At 36.3% G+C, this 23,589-nt stretch overlaps 1 protein-coding gene across 1 annotated transcript in view; it reads left to right on the top strand.

Moving 5' to 3' along the window:
- LOC111044582 (parathyroid hormone/parathyroid hormone-related peptide receptor) overlaps positions 1-19,937 on the top strand; it is a 128,239-nt gene extending 108,302 nt beyond the window's left edge. Inside the window, exons 6-10 of the mRNA XM_039436582.1 lie at positions 6,955-7,117; positions 7,458-7,588; positions 17,399-17,484; positions 18,054-18,195; positions 19,701-19,937. Of these exons, the coding sequence (XP_039292516.1) occupies positions 6,955-7,117; positions 7,458-7,588; positions 17,399-17,484; positions 18,054-18,195; positions 19,701-19,937 (759 nt within the window). The remainder of the gene's footprint in view (positions 1-6,954; positions 7,118-7,457; positions 7,589-17,398; positions 17,485-18,053; positions 18,196-19,700) is intronic.
- The last annotated feature ends 3,652 nt before the right edge of the window (positions 19,938-23,589 follow it).

Raw genomic sequence — 23,589 nt, 5'->3', positions numbered from 1 at the left:
CATCCTTAGACTCCTTGGTCCATCCTTGCAAATAAGGGGATAATAGCGTGCTCAACTAATTACAGGGCTTTCTCAAGGAGGATTAAGCAAATGAACGGAGCGACAAACTCTCCTAATTTAATGCTGTTCTTCATTCCAAAACACGAGCGAAAAACCAAAGACAAACTGAAAATGGACCCTAGAAACGGGTCTAATGAAGTCTGTCATCCGCTCTTGGGAGTGGTTCTTTTCTGACTTGAACAGACGGGTTTTATGTAAAAGACGTCTTGAGAAAAGACGTTATTAAGTTCAGCGTGGAGGAGAGATTACTCTTAGTGCCGTTCTCTTGGGTTTTGCATGGGTCGAATAATTGAAATTGAATGGTTTTCTGATGGAAAAATACTAATCATCAAATTGACAAACAAATTGGAATTTGAAGTTACAATAAGAAGTTATAAGAAGATTGGGGATGGATGAATGAGAGATGAATGGATTTGTTCATGTGAATTATTTTATGATAATGATTAGAAGTGAAATATTGATGAGAAGCGCATGACTATATATCAACAATGGATTATTACTCTCAACACAGCTGTTACAATGATTTGCCAATCATACGATAAGAACAGTAAAAGGAGATCCATAGGATATAGATACAGATACGTTTACAATAATTCATATATGATAAACAGAGATTCAAACATATAAACACGATTCCTGATACTGTGTTAGGCAAAATATAATAAAACTCATCCATAATGGAAACACTAGAATATTGTATAATATCACGAATTTATTGAAAAGGTTACATACATGTTTCAAAATATATGGTGTCATCTTCAATAATTATCAATCTTATTTCGTCAAATAAAATTAGAGTATTTGACAACATCTTTTTTTTTTAATTGTAATAAATTTCCACTATAGTCAATCCTCTGAAATTGAGGTAGAATGCAAATAACCATGACTGGGATACTAAAAAATGTAATATTTAGTGTTGGCACTGACATAGGCCTAGCTGTTTTTTCAATGGATTAGTGATACTACACAATATACTAGTGTTTTCATTATTAACACGACAGTAACATGCAAAGAGATTGTTCAGATGACAACGGGAAAAATTCGAGTGAAGAGTCTACTCAATTATCTACTCAACTGACTACTCAATTATCATTCTCTGATTTCTCTATTCCATACATATTATTCATTGTTTATTGTTTTTGAAGGAATGGATTGTTTATTGTTTATTGTTTTTGAAGGGATGGATTCAAGGAACCAAAGGTTCAAAGCACCCCACACGTCAACCAAAGCTTTTGGGTCCCAAGTAGTATGTTAGTTAGGCAAACCAATACTTATGTCCTTTACAAGAACCAGGAGTTCTCCCTATACTAACATTTCATTTATCACCTGGATGCAATCCTTGTCGCAATCCAGTGTGATGTGCTAGGTAGTCTCTTCAGACTGATTAGTCCTCGTGACCTACGTGAGTTCCACTCCTGGCCTTCTTTGTAGGTCCTTCCGCTGAGGAAGGGGCGGCCAAGTTGCCTCTAGGGCGCCCGGCTTCCCCTGACTCAGCCTCTTGACCCACATTTGTGCCTGGTTTTTCACCCATCACTGGTCCCTTGGGTTTTTCCTTTTTGCCCCTCCGAAACTTCGCAGGGTCAAAAGCCTCAACTCTCCCAAGAAGTTTTGCCTAAATGGCTGCCCTTCTTCGAGCAGTCGTGAGTTTTGGCTTCTCCACCCACAAACTCGTGACCTACGTGAGTTCCACTTCTGACCTTTTTGTAGGTCCTTCCGCTGAGAGAGGACACGCCAAACTGCCTCGAGGGCGCCCGGCGACCGGCAACCTTCGATTCAGCCTCTTGACCCACATTTGTGCCTGGAGTTTCGCCCATCTCTGGTCTCTTGGGTTTTTCTTTTTGCCCCTTCGAAACTGCCCTGATGGGGCAGATCCTGTGAGTTTGAAGGCAAGGCAACTTCTGGAATTGCCTCGAGGTCCATTTAGTTGCCTCCTACGACAAGCATGGATACTGTGTGTGAATTCTGGTTTTCTACACATTCTTGAGTGCGATGATCGACTTAAAGCTTCCCCAACCCACAGGTGGCATTCTATACGTAAGTGTGATCTCTTCTCATAACTCTTCCCTGAACAACGAGAAATAGTAGCAGTCACTAAGTCAAATACAACTGCTCAGATCGCAAAACATGAAGCCTCTCCTACTTTCACCTGATTGGTCAAAGATTATCCAAGACCTAGTTCTGAAGTCTGCCGGTAAATGCCAGTACTACCTGGGCGATGAGTTTTCACGAACTCAAGCATTCTATCTACTGATTGATCAACATAATAATCGAGACATGGTTAAAAATAATCCACTGGATGACAGTAATAACTAGGTGATTTACAACTTCTCAAACAGCTATTTTCAATCGAATAGTCAATTTTACACATGATTTGACATATTTTCATACATTTCTGAACTAGCCATAGCCGAACTTGTGAATTGAATTTATTTGAAATTTTCGAATCAAATTTGATGTTTTAGACTATGAATTGATTGTTAAAACCTACTAGAAATTAAACTGAACTAAGTACAATTCCAAACAATATTGAGAGATTTTCCTAAATCATTTTCAAAAATGTGGGTTGTTTTTACCAGAAATCTGTTTGCGATCATTTAGTGCCTCAGTAGGGAAAAACCAGGTTGAGACCACTGGCATACATGATGTAAAATAATATTGAATGAAAAAGACTAAGAAATTGTCAAAAAACCACAGATTTATTGATTCTTAGAAAGACCGGTTTCTGTTATTACACCATTTTCAATCTCTGATAAACTCTGTTTAAACAATTATCACAATATCAACTTCTCCACTACACAAAAAGTAAAATAATATTCGTTCATAACATAAGGAACATAGAGGTATGCGACAAGTTAGATTACTCGTTAAAAAGCGGCAATATAGTATGTAGACCAGACCATAGTCTTATTCAATTGGATTAGTTCAAATGATTGAGTTATCAATAACCATTTGGATATTTCGGTGTTTTTTCAGTCACTTTTATAATATTCCTAAAGAGGTCAAGTAGGCTACTTATTGAAGACTAGCTAGATGTTCGTTAATACACCCAGAATTATAGTTATTATTCTATTCTCTTTATTTCTACGAATTACAACTCGAATCATATTGGTTCACTAGTTTAAGATTGACTGAACACTGAATTTTCTTTGAGAATTCAATAGAATATTATTAAAGAAAACTTCAAATTAGCAGCTTATTCCAATCTCCATGGGAATTCTTGTCTAGAACACGTGCATTTCACTTTTCATCAGCTTATTATATTTTACTGTTTCTATACAAATGCAGATATGATAAGAATAGATAGAATCAGCTGATGGAAAATTGAATGCATGTGTTCGTGGCGCATAAGTCTGCATGCACCTTGAGAAATCTCCAGCTCTTCCATAGAAACCTCTACAACTAGGTCTTATTCTCTCAGAATCCTCTACTGAAGTTTCAAGTTACAGATTAGAATCACTTGGCTGGATCACACACTCCAAGCACCTCAGTGACAAACCTGATATTCTACACAGACGACTGGAGAAACTGAACAGTTTGCCTCTGTGTGCGCACTTCTGTCTGTTACCTCGGGTTTCTGAGAAGAGCGAGTTGCTTTGCTCTGTTGGAAGTGATATTATGTGCTGTGTTAATCAATATGGGGCCTCACACACTGACTCAGACCCAGAGAGGCTGAGTCTTCTCCATGTAAAATGATGTCACAAAGATGTGTGGAGTCACAGACAGTCACCCAGTGAGGCACTACTTCTTCATGTTGAATAGTGTCACAAAGATAAGTGAAGTCACAGTTTCACAGAGGTTTCTGGCTTCGCAATCGATCTGATACAGCCAGCTTTGCAAGATTAAACACAGAGAATATATACAAGAATACACAGTTGTGTATTTGGGATGAGTCTGATAGATGAGAGATTGATGAGACAGATTGGGAGAGATAATCTGAGAGAGGAAGAGAGTGAGAAAAAGTTAGAGACAGCGAGTAAAAATGAGATAGATTGAAAGAGTCAACTGACTTCTGTGATTAAAGACAGAGACTGATAGAAGGATAGAAATAGTCAGATAGATTGATGTGACAGATAGAGAGAGATAGTATGAGAGAGGGAGAGAGTGAAAGGGTGCAACAGATATCAAGTGAAAATTATAGAGATACTTTAAGAGAGGGATTAGATTAGATTAGATTAGATTTCTTTATTTTTGTATGTTACAATATTTACTGTATGTTCGTATTTATTTTAGGGAGAGAGTGGAAGAGAAAAAGAGATAACGAATGAGAGAGAGAAAATATGTAAAAGTAAGCAAGATAAGAGAAACTATAGTGAGGTCCACGTTATAATGACAGTATTTGATCAACTTTGGTTTTGCTGTCCTTGTCTATCATTCGACATAGCCGGTGGTACTATCCTTTTCTAGGTCCACAACGATGCCAATTATGTTTTTGTCAGTGCAGAAATATAATTAATTAATGCAGAGAATCGGCATTGCAATTCTTCTATCTTTATCCACTGCCATTATAACTTGGATCTCACTACAGGAAGGAAGATTATAGAAAACTATGTGGCGGGAAAACTGAAGGACTAAAGTAATGAAGACTGGAGAGTAGTACACCATAAATTAAGATATAGGAATGTACATGAGAAGAGAGAGAAGATAGAAAAGAGAGAGCGTGTTAAGAGAAGACGGTCTATGGGACTATGCCGCAGAAAAGAGATAAGGGATAAAATGACAGGTTAGAGATGGATAGATAGAAAAATATTTTATTTTCAAATGAAATTAAGTGTTGTGGGCTGTGTTGAGGCAATAACATACCCCTCTTCCACTTAACTCGCGAATGAAATAATGAATAAAAAGAGAAACTGGAAATAAATATGTGAAGAGAAAGACAGAGAGTAAGCATTAGAAGGAAGCAGTTGATGAAACATTGGAGCAGGGAAACTAGCAGAATGAATAAGAAAATATTGAGATTGAAATATAGATGTGAACAGAGATAATGGGAGAGAGTGAGTGAGGGAATTAGTGAGAGAAATGAAGGGTGTAGAAATGAGAGAGAAGTTCCCAAAACCTTAACCCTAATCTCAAAACGGAGATTAAGCAGATTGTAAGGAAATTGACTACCTCTATGTCTGAATGCCGAATTCTCAAATTAAGAGACAGCTTAGAGGTGGATTGAGTTTTGATTCTTAGTTAAGGTGAAAAGTAATATTGTTCCCTGAACTGTTTGGTAAATTCTTGAATTATTTCTAGTACATTATTTATTATTTACTAGATATTTTATTGTTTTCTCTGCATTATAGCTCTCTATATTTCTTGTCTCTAATTATAGTTAAAATAGTAATTCTCGAGGAGTATTCAATACTTTATTAGTAGCTGCAAGTTCGCAGACTGTCCATAATGATACGTATTACATTTTTAAGCAACATCTGGCTTGTGATGAAGGTTGAAAGGTGATTGGTTCTGTGTGTTCCTTATACATATTTAATGAACAAAAATCTGCCAATTTTTTATTATTTTTTTAAGAAATTTGGTAATGAAAGGCCTAACTGAACAATCAAAGTATGATTGTTGAATGATACAAAATTTGATCTCAAAACTTGAAACTAAAGCTGATATGGTGAGAAAAAGTGGAATATTTATCTATTCATTTCTTTATATACATATGCGATTCAGGTAAATACAACAGGCATTCACCTAAAATTGATTCAAACCTTATTTGAGAAGATGATACACAGTCTAAAGATTATGTGGGGATGATTACTTAATTCACACTCAATTTCGAGTTCACTTGAGTCTAAAAGAAAATATTGAAGACTAGCAGGTAGTCCGTGATCCGCAAGGATTCATTTTAACACTTCACAAAGTAAAAACTTGACGTAATGAAAACTTGAAGAATTCTATATAGGCCTATAACCATCCTCGGTTAATCAGGAATCTATATGCAAAATTTCAATTTAGACAGTCCAGTAGTTCAGACGTGATGATGCGTCAAACATAATTTTCCTATACCGTACATGTATAATCCAGATCTTTAGCCAGATTCATTTAAGATGATCTCACATTATCATTAAAAGGAGTTTATTGTAGTCGAGCGAGATATCCTCCACTTCTTGTTAGTAAATTTCAACATAATCTCCATTATTGTAGTTTTATTCAACACTAGCCGTCAGGCTCGCTTCGCTCGCCATATCCGTCTAGCCAGGGGGCTCCGCCCCCTGGACCCCCGTCTGGATCTTCCAAGGATGAGATTAGCAGGCTCGCTTCGCTTGCCTGCATTTTTATCATGTTAGGACAATCCAGTCGGGGGTCCAGACTAAACGCCTGGCTAAACGGATATGGCGAGCGAAGCGAGCCTGACGGCTAGTAATATAATATTCCCAGGATTGAAGTAGCAGTGCCCAATCAATTTTTCCGCGATAAATGCATTTAAATCTTCAACTTGGTGCCAACCTAACAAAGTCAACTCAACTTAATACCAACCTGACAAAATTATTAATTTAGTTGCCAGTTAACAACTGTTTCGAAGAGGTACTCTATCTAGATTATAGTTCTATAGTAACATATGATATGGAAATTTCAATTATAATTAAGAGATTGAGAGAAGAAGAATATACATGCTAAAAGACGAACTTTAAACCCTTAAAAACAACCCCTTAGAGTTAAAATATCGGCAAAAGATTTCTTAGTGCGCCTCTAAAGGGCCAACTGAACATACCTACCAAATTTGAACGTTTTTGGTCCGGTAGATTTTTAGTTATGCGAGTGAGTGAGTGAGTGAGTGAGTCAGTCAGTCAGTCAGTGAGTGAGTGCCATTTCGTTTTTATATATATAGATATACATTACTCAATTCGATTTCATCTCTGTCTTGTGTTATTTTCCATTCTGATTGTACTTTTCGATGGATTCTAGGAAGACTGGACAACCTGCAGAGCCGTGACAAGCCTGTGGCAGTATTTTCTGCTGGCCAATTACTGCTGGATTCTGATGGAGGGATTATATCTGCACAATCTGATATTTTTGGCGCTTTTTACCGACTCTTCCTCCATTGCGTTGTACATTGTTCTCGGTTGGGGTAAGTTCTCTCTCTTTCTCACTCTCACTCCCCCCCTATCTCTCTCTTTCTCTCTCTCGAATCAGATTCATTCCGAAATGTCAGCATTGGTTGAATTTGAAGCGTTAATGCTACCAATAAAGAATTCTGGCAGTTTAAAGTGAACCTCGAAATTACTTCCAATTAATTTTTCGTAGCTTTTTTCGTTTTCTATTTATCAGAGGTATCTCCATACCCAGACTTTGGATTGAACATGATACAAATGTGACTTATGTACAGTGTTGATATTATGATCTTAATTATTTAAAATAATTATTTTTCTTTCAAATATATTCAATCTAGTTTGGTTTCATCATTTCAGGTTTACCAGCAATATTCGTTCTGCCATGGATATTTGTACGAGCAGCCTGGGAAAACACTCTATGCTGGACTACAAACTCAAACCCGTATTACCTCCTTCTAATAAGGGGCCCTACTACAGTATCAATACTGGTAAGAGAAGCATTAGAGAATTGATAAGAATAGAATTCAGATTTCAAAGAACTTGATAGATATTTTATTGACCGAGCGAAGTGAGGTCTAAAGGCCATTCCACACAGCACGTGGCGTGCGTGGCTGGACGCACGCTAGCTACTTTTCAAAACATCGCTTCCCAGCTAATCAAATGAAGCAATTCACATAGCAGCCACGGCCACGCGGCAACGCTTGCTATACTAGCCACGCGTGGCTACCGTTCGCTCTCTGAGCGATCTTTTCAAACGTGTCCGGCCACGTTTTGGTCCGAGCATGCGCAGAACGTATACTAGACGTATACTATCGTATAGAACGTATACTATCATTGTCAGCCTCAAGGTCGCGCATTAAATGATGGAATTCGCCATAGGTCTTCCTTTTTTTATTGATTGGATGTACCCACTGGTCCCGTGCTGTCACCGAATACAATAAAACCAGCTCATTATCACTACTACTGCTGCTGCTGGAGTCATCAAACCAAGGTGAGCCACAAGAAAATCCAGATTCACACCACGGGACGACCGTCGGAGTTGACATCTTCCTGCATACTGACGGGAAACGTGGCCGGTATAGCATCGCAACAGTCGTGGCGGTGTGAATTGGCATGTGGCTAGCGTGGCCGGCGTGGCGTGCGTCCAGCCACGCACGCCATGTGCTGTGTGGAATGGCCTTAAGATTCAAGTCGACGGTTTGGCATTTCTCTTAATGTTTAAATGTTTATAAGTTGCGCATTTACAGCGAAACGCGGTAATAGATTTTCATGAAATTTGACTGGTATGTTCCTTTTCAAATTGCGCGTTGACGTATATACAAGGTTTTTGGAAATTTTGCATTTCAAGGATAATATAAAAGGAAAAAGGAGCCTCCTCCATACGCCAATATTAGAGTAAAAATCAGACTATAGAATTATTCATCATAAATCAGCAGTTTAGTGGACTATAATACTACCCGTTCAAAAACATGGAACATCTTGAAAAGGTATCTTACATCAACGTTAGGCCCGCCATCCACTTACAGTTCGAACTGCAGTTCTTGACTGCAGTCAGAACTGTGAACGGTGGACTGTGGACTGTTGAAAAATGTTCACGTCAGTACGCACTGCAGTCGCGGACCATTTGTCATTTGCAAAACGATCAGTCCGATCGTTGAACTGTCGCACCGTGCGGCAGTTGACAGTCCAACGATCCGCCTGCCGGATTCCCCATCCACTTACAGTTCTAACTGCAGTCCCGGACTGTCTCTGTCCGGGACTGCAGTTAGAACTGTAAGTGGATGGGGGGCCTCAGTCTGTAGACAGATGACTAAAATACTACCCGTTCAAAAACATCGAACAGCTTGAAAATGTATCTTTCCATCAACAACCAGACCTGATAACAGCGCTCACACCCACATTCCGGGACGACACGACACGGTACGATAGGACAGAAAGCTCTATGTTTATTTAGGATTTTTTCTAGACATTTTAAATTGATAAATTATTTATTAATTTTTGAGAAAACATAACAAGAGGTCAATTAGCCCAGTCAATAAAGGTTTTGTGTCGGAACTAATTAGTGAAAAGCTGAAACTTTACCCAATGTTATATTGGTATAAGAGAAGTTTGTACACAAAAGTCCCCAAAGTTCCCCTCTTGCTTCCCCCCCCCACCCCCCTTTGAAGTTGGAAAAAACAGGTAGTTACTACAAACGCGATATCTCAGGTACCAATCATCGGATAGAGTTGATTTTTTTTTCAAATGGTTGGTAATATAATAGTCTAAAATAATGACTCCATTCACTTTCACGATAAACCCAACAGTTATCCGAATAAAAATAAATATATCTAAAAATTGCATTTTTACAACTAATTTTTTTTTATTTCTCAATTAACTTTCTTGTATGCCATTTTATCGAGAAAAGCCTTCAACAAAGGTTATAGATCTATTCTGTCTCAATCCAACGATGTATAATTTAGCATACCAACAATAAGAAATATTGCGTTAGGAGGGGGAATAGCAACGCGCTACGCTTTGACGCGACCCTTCATTATCATCATTATTATTGCATGTTATATGATTAACACATTCACTCGGACAGAAAATCTTTCTTCAGTTGTTTATATGTATTTTGGGCGCTTAGCTCAAATTTGATACTACCAAGCTCATTAAACCATGAAGAATGGGGGTAGAGGGGGTCCCTCAACCCCCAAATTAGATCTCAGTGTTTGGCAGTAGAAGCATTTCAAAAGCATATAAAGAGAGCCAGTTTTGGTTCGGGGGATTATTCCTAACCCTCATTTAGGGTTGCTCCATCATCCACCACCTATGGACCCGCCGTGTCCCGGACTGGCTCAAACCGGCAGGTGTCAAACACCATCACGGACCGCCCACCCACCACTTAATTATATTCACACTATATACAATAGTCATTCTCTCAAAATCACTCTCCCTCTTTTCCTTCTCCTCCCCTCCTCCTCTTCTTTCTCTTCTCCTCCCCTCCTCCTCTTCTTCCTCTTCTCTTCTTCCTCCTCCTCCTCATTTCCTTTTCTTCTTCTTCTTCTTCTTCTTCCCTTCTTCTTCTTCTTCTTTCTTCTTCTTCTTCTCTCTTCTTTCTCTTCTTCTTCTTCTTTCTTCTCTTCTCTTCCTCTTTACTGTTCTTGACAATCCAATTCATCTCGTGATCATAATTTCATCAATATTAGGACTATTTTCGCAAGAAAGACCATCACAGTGCTCCACATGGCAGAGCAATCAAGTCCCACTTTCCGACACCCACAATATTTAAGACATGATGTCTGTAGGTAATAGAAATGTCTAAGAACTCCTCTAATGCTTCATTAATCTTTATGAAGTATGGTGTCCCAAGAATCCATTTATTCACAGTACTTCCATTCATTCCCCTTCCATGAGTGAGTCCTCCTACAGATTTCATTGGCCTCATCAGACATTGCTCTATGCACATGTCTGTCCATGTTCCTGACCAGTATCTTGTTGTTCTTTTCACAGTAAAATATCCCTTGTTGATGAAAAGATCTAATTCTTTTTCAGAGAGTTTTTCAGTTATTTTGGTCATTTCTTGGGCATAAATATGTGCAGACTTTGCATAAGGCAAGTGGCCTGATGCATGGAAATATGGAAGCATATCTGTTGTGCATTTAAATGCATAATCCAATCTCCTGTCCTCTCAGCATACACAAAATTAAGAGCTAAATCTATAGTGTGAAAAAGATGCAGCAACAACTTAGCTGTCCTGCTTGTCTTTTCAATGGTTTTCATACATTCATCCAATTGATTGAGTTTTTCTAATAGCAAGGGGTTCTCTAATGCATGTTTTGTTGACATTTCTCCTGAAATAATTTTTCTACATACTTCATCAACTTCATCAAAACAGTGTTGGATATCAGGAAACTGCTCTCTAGCAATGTTCATTAGAGCTGCTACTGTTAGTGTAAATGCTCGAAGACATCTGTCATAAGCATGCCCATTCATCATATGACTTACTGTAGCTTTTCCATACACTGTGCCCCAGAGATCTTCTAGACCACTTCCTTCCATAATCTTCCCAATAGCTCCCATATAAGACATCAGTAAATGAAATCCTCCCAAACGGACAACAGTTTTCGATATTTTACTGTCTTTATCAGAGGCACCTACTATATCCATAGCTTTTAAGAAAAGAGGCTGATCAAATGTAACAATACAGGTTTGATTTTGTTTCTTACTTTGGTCAGCTGCAAAAAGCAATGCTGTGTAGATGGTTGACATATTGCTGGGATCCAAATTAATAAATGGTACTGCCATAATGTATGTTGTTTGACATTCTGCTGAGTTTGTCATTAGGTTGGTCATAAATCCACTCCACCCAGGCTGTGAGTGTTCATGAGAAAGCCATACGAAGTTGAGGGGATGCAAATATTCTGAAGGTAAACATGACACACTTCCAACTTCTTTCAGTTTATCCAAGTCTTCAATGATCATGTTAGACAGACCAGCATTTCTTTTCTTCATTGGATACACATAATCACGAATACTTTCAATGTTTTGAAATGATCCACTTGAAATCCTCTTCACAGTAGTTCGAGTTTGGACACAAGAACCTGGTGTGATGCACTGAATGCCTCCCATGGAATGAAAAGTTCCTAGTCCATCTAAGGTTCGAATATTTACGTCGGCATTGTCAAAAACGTGTTGAAGAAATCCATCAGGTTCAATAATTGGGGAGCCAGCACTGATTAGTGACGTTATGTAAGTCGAAGCTTCGTTGTATGATGCACACACTCCCATTGAAGACAACATTGAAGACAACATGTTTATTAAATGTTTAGAACCATACAGTCGATGTAAAGTCAAAGCTAGGCTTGTCTGTATAGGTGAAAGGAATGATCTTGGTCTCACAGCAGATATTATAGCATGACTTATAACAATACATTTCTTATTGACTTTTTGTGATTCAATTGAATTCCTCTTCTTTGTAACCTGTGACATGAACATTTCAAGAGTCTCGGGGATGAGATTTTTTCCACCTGATTTAATTGTTTCCAAATCTGGATACGAATTGAAGTCATAGGTTTTCCTTTGTATGTCTTCTCTTATTATTGAGGCAGCAGCTGAAACAATCCTCTTCTTCTCTTCTTCTAGATCAAGAACCCTGTTTCTATACCAATTGTCCACAATTTTATGCACATTGTCAGTAAGGCAGAAAACATTCTTTTTACCAGAAACATTTGTTAATGTTAGTCTCTCTTTGAAATGCTCTTGGAGAAGCTTTCCTAAGTGTTTGTCAGAATAAGCAGCATCATCATCAGCTAAAGATTTAAAAATATCCTGAACTTCTTTTATAGTATATTGGCACTCATCATTGTTTTCTATATAGTTACATACTTTGGTAAATGTAGAAGCTAATTTGGTTTGAGGTCTACCTTTTTGTGTTTCAATCGGTTTAGATTTAGTAAATTCTGTGTAGCAATGTTTGTGATAGCGCGCTTCTGCTGCTACTAAGTCTATTGCACTTAGAAGTCGGGCTTTTACATTTTCACCCCATATGTCACTCCTAACGTTGCACTTTTGTAAAAAACTTTCTTTGAACTCGATCGTCGTTACTTCGTGAAATGGTTTTCTATATTGAGTTGGAATTTTAGAGCTGTAATTTGCTGATTTTCCACAAATAAAACAACACAACTTAAAATCAAATTGCCCTGATGGGTTCTACGAGTAACTCCAGTGGTTGATGTACTGGGTTCATTTTGTTCATCTAGTGTCTTTATAGCTGCTTGAATACTCGAAGGTCTTGTGTATTGTTGCCTACATAACTTGTGTAATTTAATAGTACTCTTTCCTCGTAGTTTTTCATGTAAACTGTCTCTTCTTTTTTTGCTGGCTTCAGAAATAGCATTGATTCCATTCTTTACAACTACAATATTGTCATCTAGTTTGTTACCACAAATTAAACAATTCAAGTCCGATTCATCCATCACTAATTGTTTCAAACTTGTTTGGAGTAACAGGAGCACATCACGCCGAACTGATATTTCTACAAAACTATATTTTCGTGTGTAATCACTCAGAAGGGATCACAAATAAATAAATCCATAATCGAACTGTGTGAAAAAATTGTCACCATCAATGCACTAACTACGAAAAATCTACCACGTGTTTCACTATGAAAAATTACGAAAAATCTACCACGTGTTTCACTATGAAAAATTACGAGAAATCTACCATGTGCTTCACTACGAAAAATTACGAAAAATCTACCACGTGTTTCACTACGAAAAATTACGAAAAATCTACCACGTGCTTCACTACGAAAAATTACGAAAAATCTACCACGTGCTTCACAACGAAAAATTACGAAAAATCTACCACGTGCTTCACTACGAAAAGTCTACCACGCACGTCCGAACTTGGCAAACTTCCCTCTGAAACTGACATGAGGGATGAGAATGCCACTCATACGAGAATGCAAAGAACGAGTTTCTTTTCTTTATTTAGCAACAAAAACAATATTGAGAGGAGCAACGTTAGCGCCGCACCCCTACTGCCCGGCCCAGCCATAATAATAGATGTCATCTATTTCTATGGGCCCAGCTCACCACTGTATTGTCAAAATGTAGCATACAAAATACTTAGTCTTTTGTATATAATATAGTTATATGTTATATAGTTATGCTATGAGCCTCACTCTGCATTTGTATCTTCAAATATATTCAATCTAGTTTGGTTTCATCATTTCAGGTTTACCAGCGATATTCGTTCTGCCATGGATATTTGTACGAGCAGCTTGGGAAAACACTCTATGCTGGACTACAAACTCAAACCCGTATTACCTCCTTCTAATAAGGGGCCCTACTACAGTATCAATACTGGTAAGAGAAGCATTAGAAAATTGATAGGAGTAGAATTCAGATTTCAAAGAACTTGATAAATATTTTATTGACCGAGCGAAGTGAGGTCTAAGATTCAAGTCGACGGTTCGGCATTTCTCTTAATGTTTGAATGTTTGAATGTTTGAATGTTTGAATGTTTGAATGTTTGAATGTTTATATATTTATATGTTGCGCATTGACAGCGAAACGCGGTAATAGATTTTCATGAAATTTGACTGGTATGTTCCTTTTCAAATTGCGCGTCGTCGTATAAACAAGGTTTTTTGGAAATTTTGCATTTCAAGGATAATATAAAAGGAAAAAGGAGCCTCCTCCATACGCCAATATTAGAGTAAAAATCAGACTATAGAATTATTCATCATAAATCAGCAGTTTAGTGGACTATAATACTACCCGTTCAAAAACATGGAACATCTTGAAAAGGTATCTTTACATCAACGTTAGGCCCCCCATCCACTTACAGTTCGAACTGCAGTTCTTGACTGCAGTCAGAACTGTGAACGGTGGACTGTGGACTGTTGAAAAATGTTCACGTCAGTACGGACTGCAGTCGCGGACCATTTGTCATTTGCAAAACGATCAGTCCGATCGTTGAACTGTCGCACCGTGCGGCTGTTGACAGTCCAACGATCCGCCTGCCGAGACAATCCGGGACTGCAGTTAGAACTCTAAGTGGATGGGGGGCCTTAGTCTGTAGACAGGTGACTAAAATACTACCCGTTCAAAAACATCGAACATCTTGAAAATGTATCTTTCCATCAACAGCCAGACCTGATAACAGCGCTCACACCCACATTCCGGGACGACACGTCACGGTACGATAGGACAGAAAGCTCTATGTTTATTTAGGATTTTTTCTAGACATTTTAAATTGATAAATTATTTATTAATTTTTGAGAAAACATAACAAGAGGTCAATGTAACTTACTGAGCGCGCGGTCTACTGTTCACAGAACTACTAGTTATAGGATGTTGAATTAAAGTTTTACATTATATTCCCACAGTAAATCACTGAGATCAACATCTATAAATAGCTTTTCACAACTATTGGTTTATTCGAAAATCACTCAAATACACTGAACATTTAGGCCCACATGAATCATCCACTTTTTAACGGAGATTGATTAGCCACTGTTCATTTTGAACACTGAATGTAACACATTACACTAGATGCAGCCATAATATAGTAAACTTAGATTACAGTTGAACGAAAATGGTGCATATGGTCCAGGAGTGCTATTTTGAATATTGCACAAAAATTTTCTATTCATAGAAATCAGAAATATCAACCCACTTTTAAAGCATCCACTTTGAATTCTAAACTTTATACTCATTTTCGGAATTCTGAAAACTTCACATTTGTTCCATCATTGACCTTTATCCAATTCCATTATCATCAGTTAGTGCCAGATCATCTTATTATTGAACTTTTCTTACAAATCCAAGCGAGTTTCTTAAGAATTGATAGGCCAGGTTGCACAAAAGTCTGTTAAATTTCAATGGTCATTTAATGACGTTTGAATGTGACGAGAACCTATCAAAGAAGCGGGAGACATCTTCAATTAGCACTTGATCATAGTTAAAGTTTAACAGACTTTTGTGCAACCAGGTCATAGTCTTGTAACGTAGGGAAAAACTAATGCTAGACGGGAACAGTACGTGCGAGAAATACTATAGAAAAATAGAATCTACAATGTAGACTGTATCCTCTTTGGTACCTACTATAGAAATATTCATATCTCTAGTGTGTGTTAGCCTACCTCCCACATTACAAAACTTCTAAATCCTTATAGAACAGTATTCTAGTTCCATTTCAATGATTGATTCGTACAAACTACCTCTGTCTGTTTGAAAACTAGTCTAGTCTTATGAAACTCTTTCAAAATAGACCGATACTGTACATAAATAGACAGCGGTGACAAATAGACGGACTGAGTTTTCAGTGAAATACCTTTGTACCGTATCTGTTTATATCCATGGAACGTAGAGACCTATTCGCATCCATACATTATGTAAACAGAAGTTATTTATATTCCGCGAGCATTTCAAGCAGGAGACAGAAGGGGATGGGTTTAGCCTCCCACAGGCTCAAGGGTAGCTTATATTATACATCTATATACATCTTATAAACAATAGCTCAAATACAATATATACATCTATCCGCCTTAGCCTTAAGCTTGGAAAGGGTTCAGTACACTCATCATATAATCCTTTGTGGAAACATATATGGAGCTATATTTTCCCTAGCTTCTGTTCAGCTTTGTGTAGACTACGTAGGCTCTGTTCTTAGATTTGCTGACGAGCTTTAAAATTACAAAGTTTGAATGTGATGTGAATATCGTTGATGAAATATGTCAATTTTATGGACTATTGGTTTTGCTTATTTAGATAGTTATTGATAGTATTTATGATAAAGGATGAATAAGGTACATCCTATAGTATATGTATAGTAAGATAGATATGGTAAAGAAAGACATCTATTTTAGTTAGTTATTCATTAGCTGATATTGATCATTATTGTTACAGACAGTGACAAACATGCATCGTTCATTTTCCATCATTTTATGAAGTCCATATAAATCAAATCAAATCAAATTGGTGTTTATTATCCATGATAACAGGGTACAAAAATTCAAATCATACAACAACCAATACCTACTATTACTTAGTAGTAATTGTAGGTATTGCAACAACGCTACATCTTCTGCAACCAAAAAATCATAAATAAAACTCACAGTTGAACTCGAATAATTAATCATAATAACTAAATCTAACTGCTATATATCGTAGTTACAGAAAATACAACATTACTTTTTAATAAACTTCATGAAAACTCTCCACAAAGGCAAAGCCTGTGTGTGGAAGAGGGTTTTGACGATGATAAATAAATACCTTCATACATTGAATTCTAGTGACTTGAATCTTGAATTTGAAAACTTCAATGATAATTCAGTTCTTGTGGAGTTATTTCTATGGAGATAATCTGAGAACAAATAAACTATAAATAATTCATCCCTTTATAAACTTATGTAGCCTACATGCTTAGGATTTTGAGACATCAATGAGTTGTTATGTGGTGTTTTAATCTATATGTTATTGAAGAGTACTCTCAATAATCGGAGGAGAATCTCCAGACTTAAATGAGCTGTTGTGAAATGTTTTATATGTGTTATTGGAGAGAGCTTTCTAGAATTTGAGAAATAATATTCTATTTATCTCTTTCCTGTATAGGGCTACTTGTAATATGAATATAAAGAAAATAAAAATCTCAGTACCTTTTTTTTAATATTTTATCATTTATGCCATTTTCACTTGAAATAAATGACCGAAACATGTTGTGATAAAACATTTTAAAAAAAGGGTACTGAGATTTTTATTTTCTTTATATTTAATAATATTCTATTTTTTTCGTTTTGTTTTTTGTAGATAAACTTCGCTCTCTTCATCAACATTGTGAGAGTACTTCTGTCAAAACTGCAGGCTTCTATTTGTGAGGAGAATAAAAAGTTCAGGTGAGCGATGAACGTAAATGATCAAAGTGTTTTGTGTTAGATTATTATCTCTTAATAAATTAGATTTACTGAACGGTTTGTACAACGCACAGAGATTCTTGATTATTATCTTAATTGCATCTTATTTTGCGTGAAATAACTCATTCTCAATTAATCTATGAATATTCTATAATATAAAGGATAGAGTTGGCTTATATATTGAAAGAAAAGGGTTCTATCAAAAGATTAAAAAAAATAAATTCTCTTTTCTTTCCTCAATCGCTCTTGCAATAATCAAACTATTCCTCTAGATAAATGCATTCATCTTCAATTGGAAGGTTCTCTTTGTTAGTTATTGCTTTTTCATGAGTGAAGATTTCCGGTCTACATAATTCTATGTATTTATTCATGTAAAATTTTAGTCTCAGATAGGCAGAATAGTAAAAAAAGCTAAATTTACCAAATAGACAGAAAATCACATGAATCATATCATGAAAAATCATGAATAATTAATATCATGGAGGATTGATGTAAATTCTCAAAGATATTGTACATTTTTGCTACAAAATCATTTCAATATGCTGTTTCAGGAAATGGGCGAAATCCACCCTTGTTCTTGTGCCGTTGTTTGGAGTTCATTACGCAATTTTCATTGGAATGTCATACGTTGAGGGATCTGAAAAATTGGAAATTGCCTGGCTGTTTGGAGATCAACTATTTGCCTCGTTCCAAGTAAGATAGTATCAATTTTGAATATCAAATCAGTCAAATTTCATTCTCAATAGTAGTTAACGATGATGAATCCATATCAATCAAATCCCTTCTACAATAACAGTAAACAATAATTCAAAATATAATTTTGACAAAATAATGAATAAATTTTCTTTAGATTTTTCAATAAATTAATTTTCTAGTTGACAATTTTTGTAGATCTCAAGTCGAGTTCATAGGATAAATCACATAATTCCAGCATAGTAATTCAAAATTGTCATCCTAGAGAGTTAATAATATCAAAAATATCAGGTTATAAAAATATAATTTTCTATATTATCACTTGAGTTGATAAATCGCAGACCGCTGCATGCCCATGACCGCTGTCTGCCCCGCAGATCGTATGCCCACCTACCGGGCACATACTAGTTCAAAATATAATCATTTTAAAATTGATTAACTATTCAAATATCGCTTCGTTTTTTCAGAATTGAGAGAAACCTAATTCCGAAAACAATCTACATTCTCAATAGTTTACTAGTTATAACAATGCTTAACAATCTGATTCCATAACCAATTTCCAATAACGATATACAATCTCTATTCTCAGTATCTTACCAGTTTCAACAATGTATTTGAGATTTACAATCAAACAACTAACTTGAGAGGAATTTAATTCATGAATGAAGCGCCTTGAAAAGGACGTCTATGCAACCCGCACCACACACTGTTGAAACCATTTCACCTTCATTTAGACTTTGACGTTGTTCAGGCATTTGAAGTACCTACTATTATTACTTCGCCATGACCCTTACTATTTTTACTCTCTCACTCTTACTTGCTCTCTCGTCACACTCTATCCTTGTTCAACAGGTGTCAGGCATGTAGCCTACTCTAGCCCTGAATAAGCTATTACAGTAACTCACCGGTGTAAAATCTCTGCATCCAATGTACTGTAAATCTATAGATCTGAATATTCATTTAAATCACCTCCATTTTACAAATAACTCATTTCTGTTTTTTGATTTGGTCCTTCATCGATCTACTGCACTGTTGATCAGTGAACTGAAGATCTGTAGATCCATTTTCAACGTCAATATCCACTGTAAATCTGTAGAACTGTATATTCATTTACACCGTCTCCATTTTACAAAATAATTCCTCTTCCTCTCTTGATTGAGACCTTCATTGATCCACTGTACTGTAGATCTGTAAATTCATTTTCACCGTCAATATTCTACAAATAATATTATATTTTTTAATGAATCCTTGATTTGATTATTTGAGCATTTTAATAATACTTAGGGTGATGCCCACATAAGCTCTTATGCTTGTGCGTGGGTAATAAGTGAGAGGGATGATCATGAGAGATGATGACTACGTTCTATGTAGTCGGGACCGACGGGTCATCGTACCCTCCGAAATACATTCATTTTTGGCACTGAACGGGTGTAGAAGGTGATAATTTGAACATTATAAAAACTTGTTTTATGCCCAATAATTATTGTTTTCGTGCCTTTTTGCAGGGATTCTTCGTAGCCGTGTTATACTGCTTCCTGAACGGCGAAGTTAGGACAGAGATCAGTAAAAAATGGCGCCGCTGGTGGAGGAGCAGAAAGTCGAGTCCCCACAACTCCAACTATGTCGACAAAAATGCCTATGGACGGTGTTCCACACTGAGAGGATGCTTCAATGCGCTTGCGCACGGCAAGAATGGCTACAACATGCGAGAAGGAGATTATAGTAAACGAGAAAGTACGTAGGAAATGTGATAACAAATTTGTCAATTACCACTTATTATAGTATACATACATACAAACAAAAAGAGAAATGCAAAGCCGTCGACTTGATATTTATTTGTTTGAAAAATGTGCTATATTATCAATTTTTTGCATGACTGTCATCACTTTGTCAAGGTGATAATGTTACAAATATCGAGGACCGAGCTTCGCTCTGGAGTATAAAAGCATAAAAAAATTATTACGAAAGAAGAAATTATAATAACATTAATAGTTCATACAGAAATGTTCTATCTAATCACAGTAAATTGAGATTAATTCCCAGAGAAATGCAAAAATATCCCTCACAAAGGCCCGGTTGCACAAAAGCCTGTTAAATTTCAATCCTGATTAATTTCACGTGAACCAAATCAGGGAAGACTATTTAAAAAAGATGGATCTACTGGAATTAATCAGGATTGAAAATAACCCGTTTTTTTGCAAGTACCTTGTAAGTACCTGATTGAATGATTACAAAATTTCAACAGCTGAGTCATAATTTTGACACAGTCCCACACACATGAACTCGCTCACTCACTTCTATTATCAACAGACGACGAAATAATTATCATCAGCTGTTTTTCCAAGGATGAATAATAATAATAATAATAATAATAATAATAATAATAATAATAATAATAATAATAATAATAATAATCCTTTTAATGTCCTTCAGCGAGTTTTCCCAGGGATGAGACCTAGTGCAATCGAATATTTATATTATAAACCTACTATGTTCTAAATCTCGTGAGAATCGTTTTCGAGATCCGGTGAAATACAAACATCTAAACATCCGTTTAATAGTATAGGATACAATAGACGATGTAAGTTTAGTGTTATCGTCTATGTTTTTTATTGTCAAGTGTGATGTAGTTGGTGATAGAGTAGTAGGATTGAATTGTAGAGAGCAAGTCTCAAGGCTACGGACACACAAGGCGGTTTTTGAGACGAGTCGGCATGGCTCGACAGGAAACTCTCGATATGTTATGGGAAACGACAGGCTAGGAAACTCTCTAATTGGCATATTTTCAATATAGATGTGTATATACATACCCAATAATGGGTATCAACCCAATCATCCAATCTCAGGGTCCTTGGCCTTAGTCTGCCTGGTGAAGAATATTTTCGTTTTATCTCAGAAATATAAACGTCAAGTTATGTTAACATTGAGATACTTTACTGATCGAACACATTCAAATAAAACCACCCACTTCCAACTAAATTCTATTAACAAAAGCATGAAATAATGGAACTTTTATTTGAAAAATAGCCTACACCTATATTTGAACTCCTGTATTCTGATAGGAATTACTTTGTCAAGCAGTTATGTACTGGGCCTTACCTATTATTAAACTGCCGATTGTAGAATTGTTTGTTATTTGAGAGATTGTGGTTATTGGTTCCTGAAGTTGTGGAGGCTTCACGGAAGTGTCATTCGTATATTCATCAGTCATATTCATCACTGACAATATTGGTCCTGTATCTTTTATTTATCACTTTCCTTGCCCTATTACCATAGGTAAGGAAAGTATTGCTTTCCAAAAAACATTAAGGTACCTTAATTCCAAGTTTTCTATACGTTTTGAGGTCCCCTGAGTCCAAAAACATGATTTTTGGCTGTTAGTCTGTGTGTGTGTATATGTGTGTATGTGTGTGTGTCTGTGTATTTGTGTATGTATGTATGTGTGTATGTCTGTGAACACGATTACTCCATTCATAATCAACCGATTGACTTGAAATTTTAAACTCAAGGTCCTTTATACCATGAAGATCCGACAATAAGAAATTCAATAAAATTCAATTCAAGATGGCGGATAATTACTAAAAAACCACGTTTTTCACGGTTTTTTCGAAAACGGCTCTAACGATTTTCTTCAAATTTATACCATGGATAGCTATTTATAATCCCTTTCAACTGACATGAGTCTCATTTCTGGGAAAATTACAGGAGCTCCGTAATATTCTTGGAAAATGGCGGATAATTACTAAAAAACCATGTTTTTCAAGGTTTTCTCGAAAACGGCTCTAACGATTCTTTTCAAATTCATACCCTGTAATTTGTTATAATTTGTTATAATTCATACCCTGTATGAAAATTTCGTTCATATAATTGCCCTGAACACATGCTGGTATCGAGCACATGTTCTACAAGTTATTCATCAGCTCTATCAACTGGCATGAGTCTCCTTCCTGGGAAACTGATGGGGGTTCACCCCATCTTTGAGAAATGGACTTTGTAACCTCCCTCTCGTGCTTGAGGTAGGTAGGTAGCAACGTTAGTAGACAGAAGGTTGATCACTCACAGGTGTAAGATTCGAAGTAGAGGGGGGAACGCCAGCGTGACGTCACGTGTAGTAAAAATGTGATGAAGTAACCACACTGAGTATACAGTTTATTCACTGTATCTTCAAATAAATCGTCGTTTATTGCCCTCAAGATTGACCTAGAACTTGGAAATTCTCTATACTTATAGCGAATAAATCACTGATTCTAATGATGTTGTTAAATATTCCAAGTTCATTCAACTTGTATGAATAAAATGAAGGTTGAAAGTTTTCCAAGAATCTAAAAACGTGACACGAGAAAGTTAATAAGCTGGAAAAGCGTTATTAGACAACGTTATACTATTATAATTTCAGATTAACGCATGAAAAATATTGAAAAATTAATGCATTGCAATAAACCGATAAACCGATCCCGATAAATCCGATAAATTTCGTTCATATAATTGCCCTGAACACATGCTGGTATCGAGCACATGTTCTACGAGAATCAAAATATCTCATCCCCGAAATTCACAAGCTGATGTATAGCCAAACTACAAAATATAAACACGAGCTTGAAGATGAAGAAACCTTAAGGGTTTGAAAAGGAAAGTTAGGAGGTGGGGTTTTTGCTCTTATATGGTAAAATGCTTGTATTATTTAAATGTTTTGATAATTATTATAAGGCTGAAACAGAAAGCTTGCATGTCAGAAAATGTTTGTGTTATATAATTATATAATCACCGTATGATTTTCAAGAATGCGATATTTTGCCTACTCTGTACTACAGCCTACGTCACGGCTGCAGTTCCCCCACTCCAATCGCATTTCAACTAAAATACTATAGATGAGTGACCAACCTTCTGTCTACTAACTTTGGGTAGGTAGAGCATCGAGATATTTCATCTGTAGAACAGCTGTTTTGACGACTTTTAAAAAATCATCTAATTCACAATTTACACAAAGGAAAAAGTACTCTGAAAACAATATTATGTATACATATAAACAGTAGTCTGATCGTAGTTTCAAATATGTTGCCGCCAATCGTCATTATGTTATTCCCCTAAATTATTCTCGTCTAAGAATGAGGCTTACAGTTCAATGAGCAAGGAAAGTTGTGTGAGTGTACCACATCAGATTTTTTATTAATAATGATACAAAATTATTTTTTGAAATAATTTTGGTGGAGGATCAAAGGCACAGCCCAAAAATGTTCCTCCCCCGAATTTAGATTCATTTGAATAGGCCAGAAAATAGGTTATGCTTTCTCCACTTTATAAAATATGTTGTCTATCTTTCTCACCAAACACTTGAAATTGAAAAACGTCTTCGTTTTATGAAGATGTTAAGTCCTTATAGTATTAAATATTATA

This window comes from Nilaparvata lugens, chromosome 10 (assembly GCF_014356525.2).
Source record: "Nilaparvata lugens isolate BPH chromosome 10, ASM1435652v1, whole genome shotgun sequence".
NCBI lineage: Eukaryota > Metazoa > Arthropoda > Insecta > Hemiptera > Delphacidae > Nilaparvata > Nilaparvata lugens.
The sequence above is the reverse complement of the archived record's forward strand: the minus strand, read 5'-3'. Positions and strand labels throughout refer to the sequence as shown.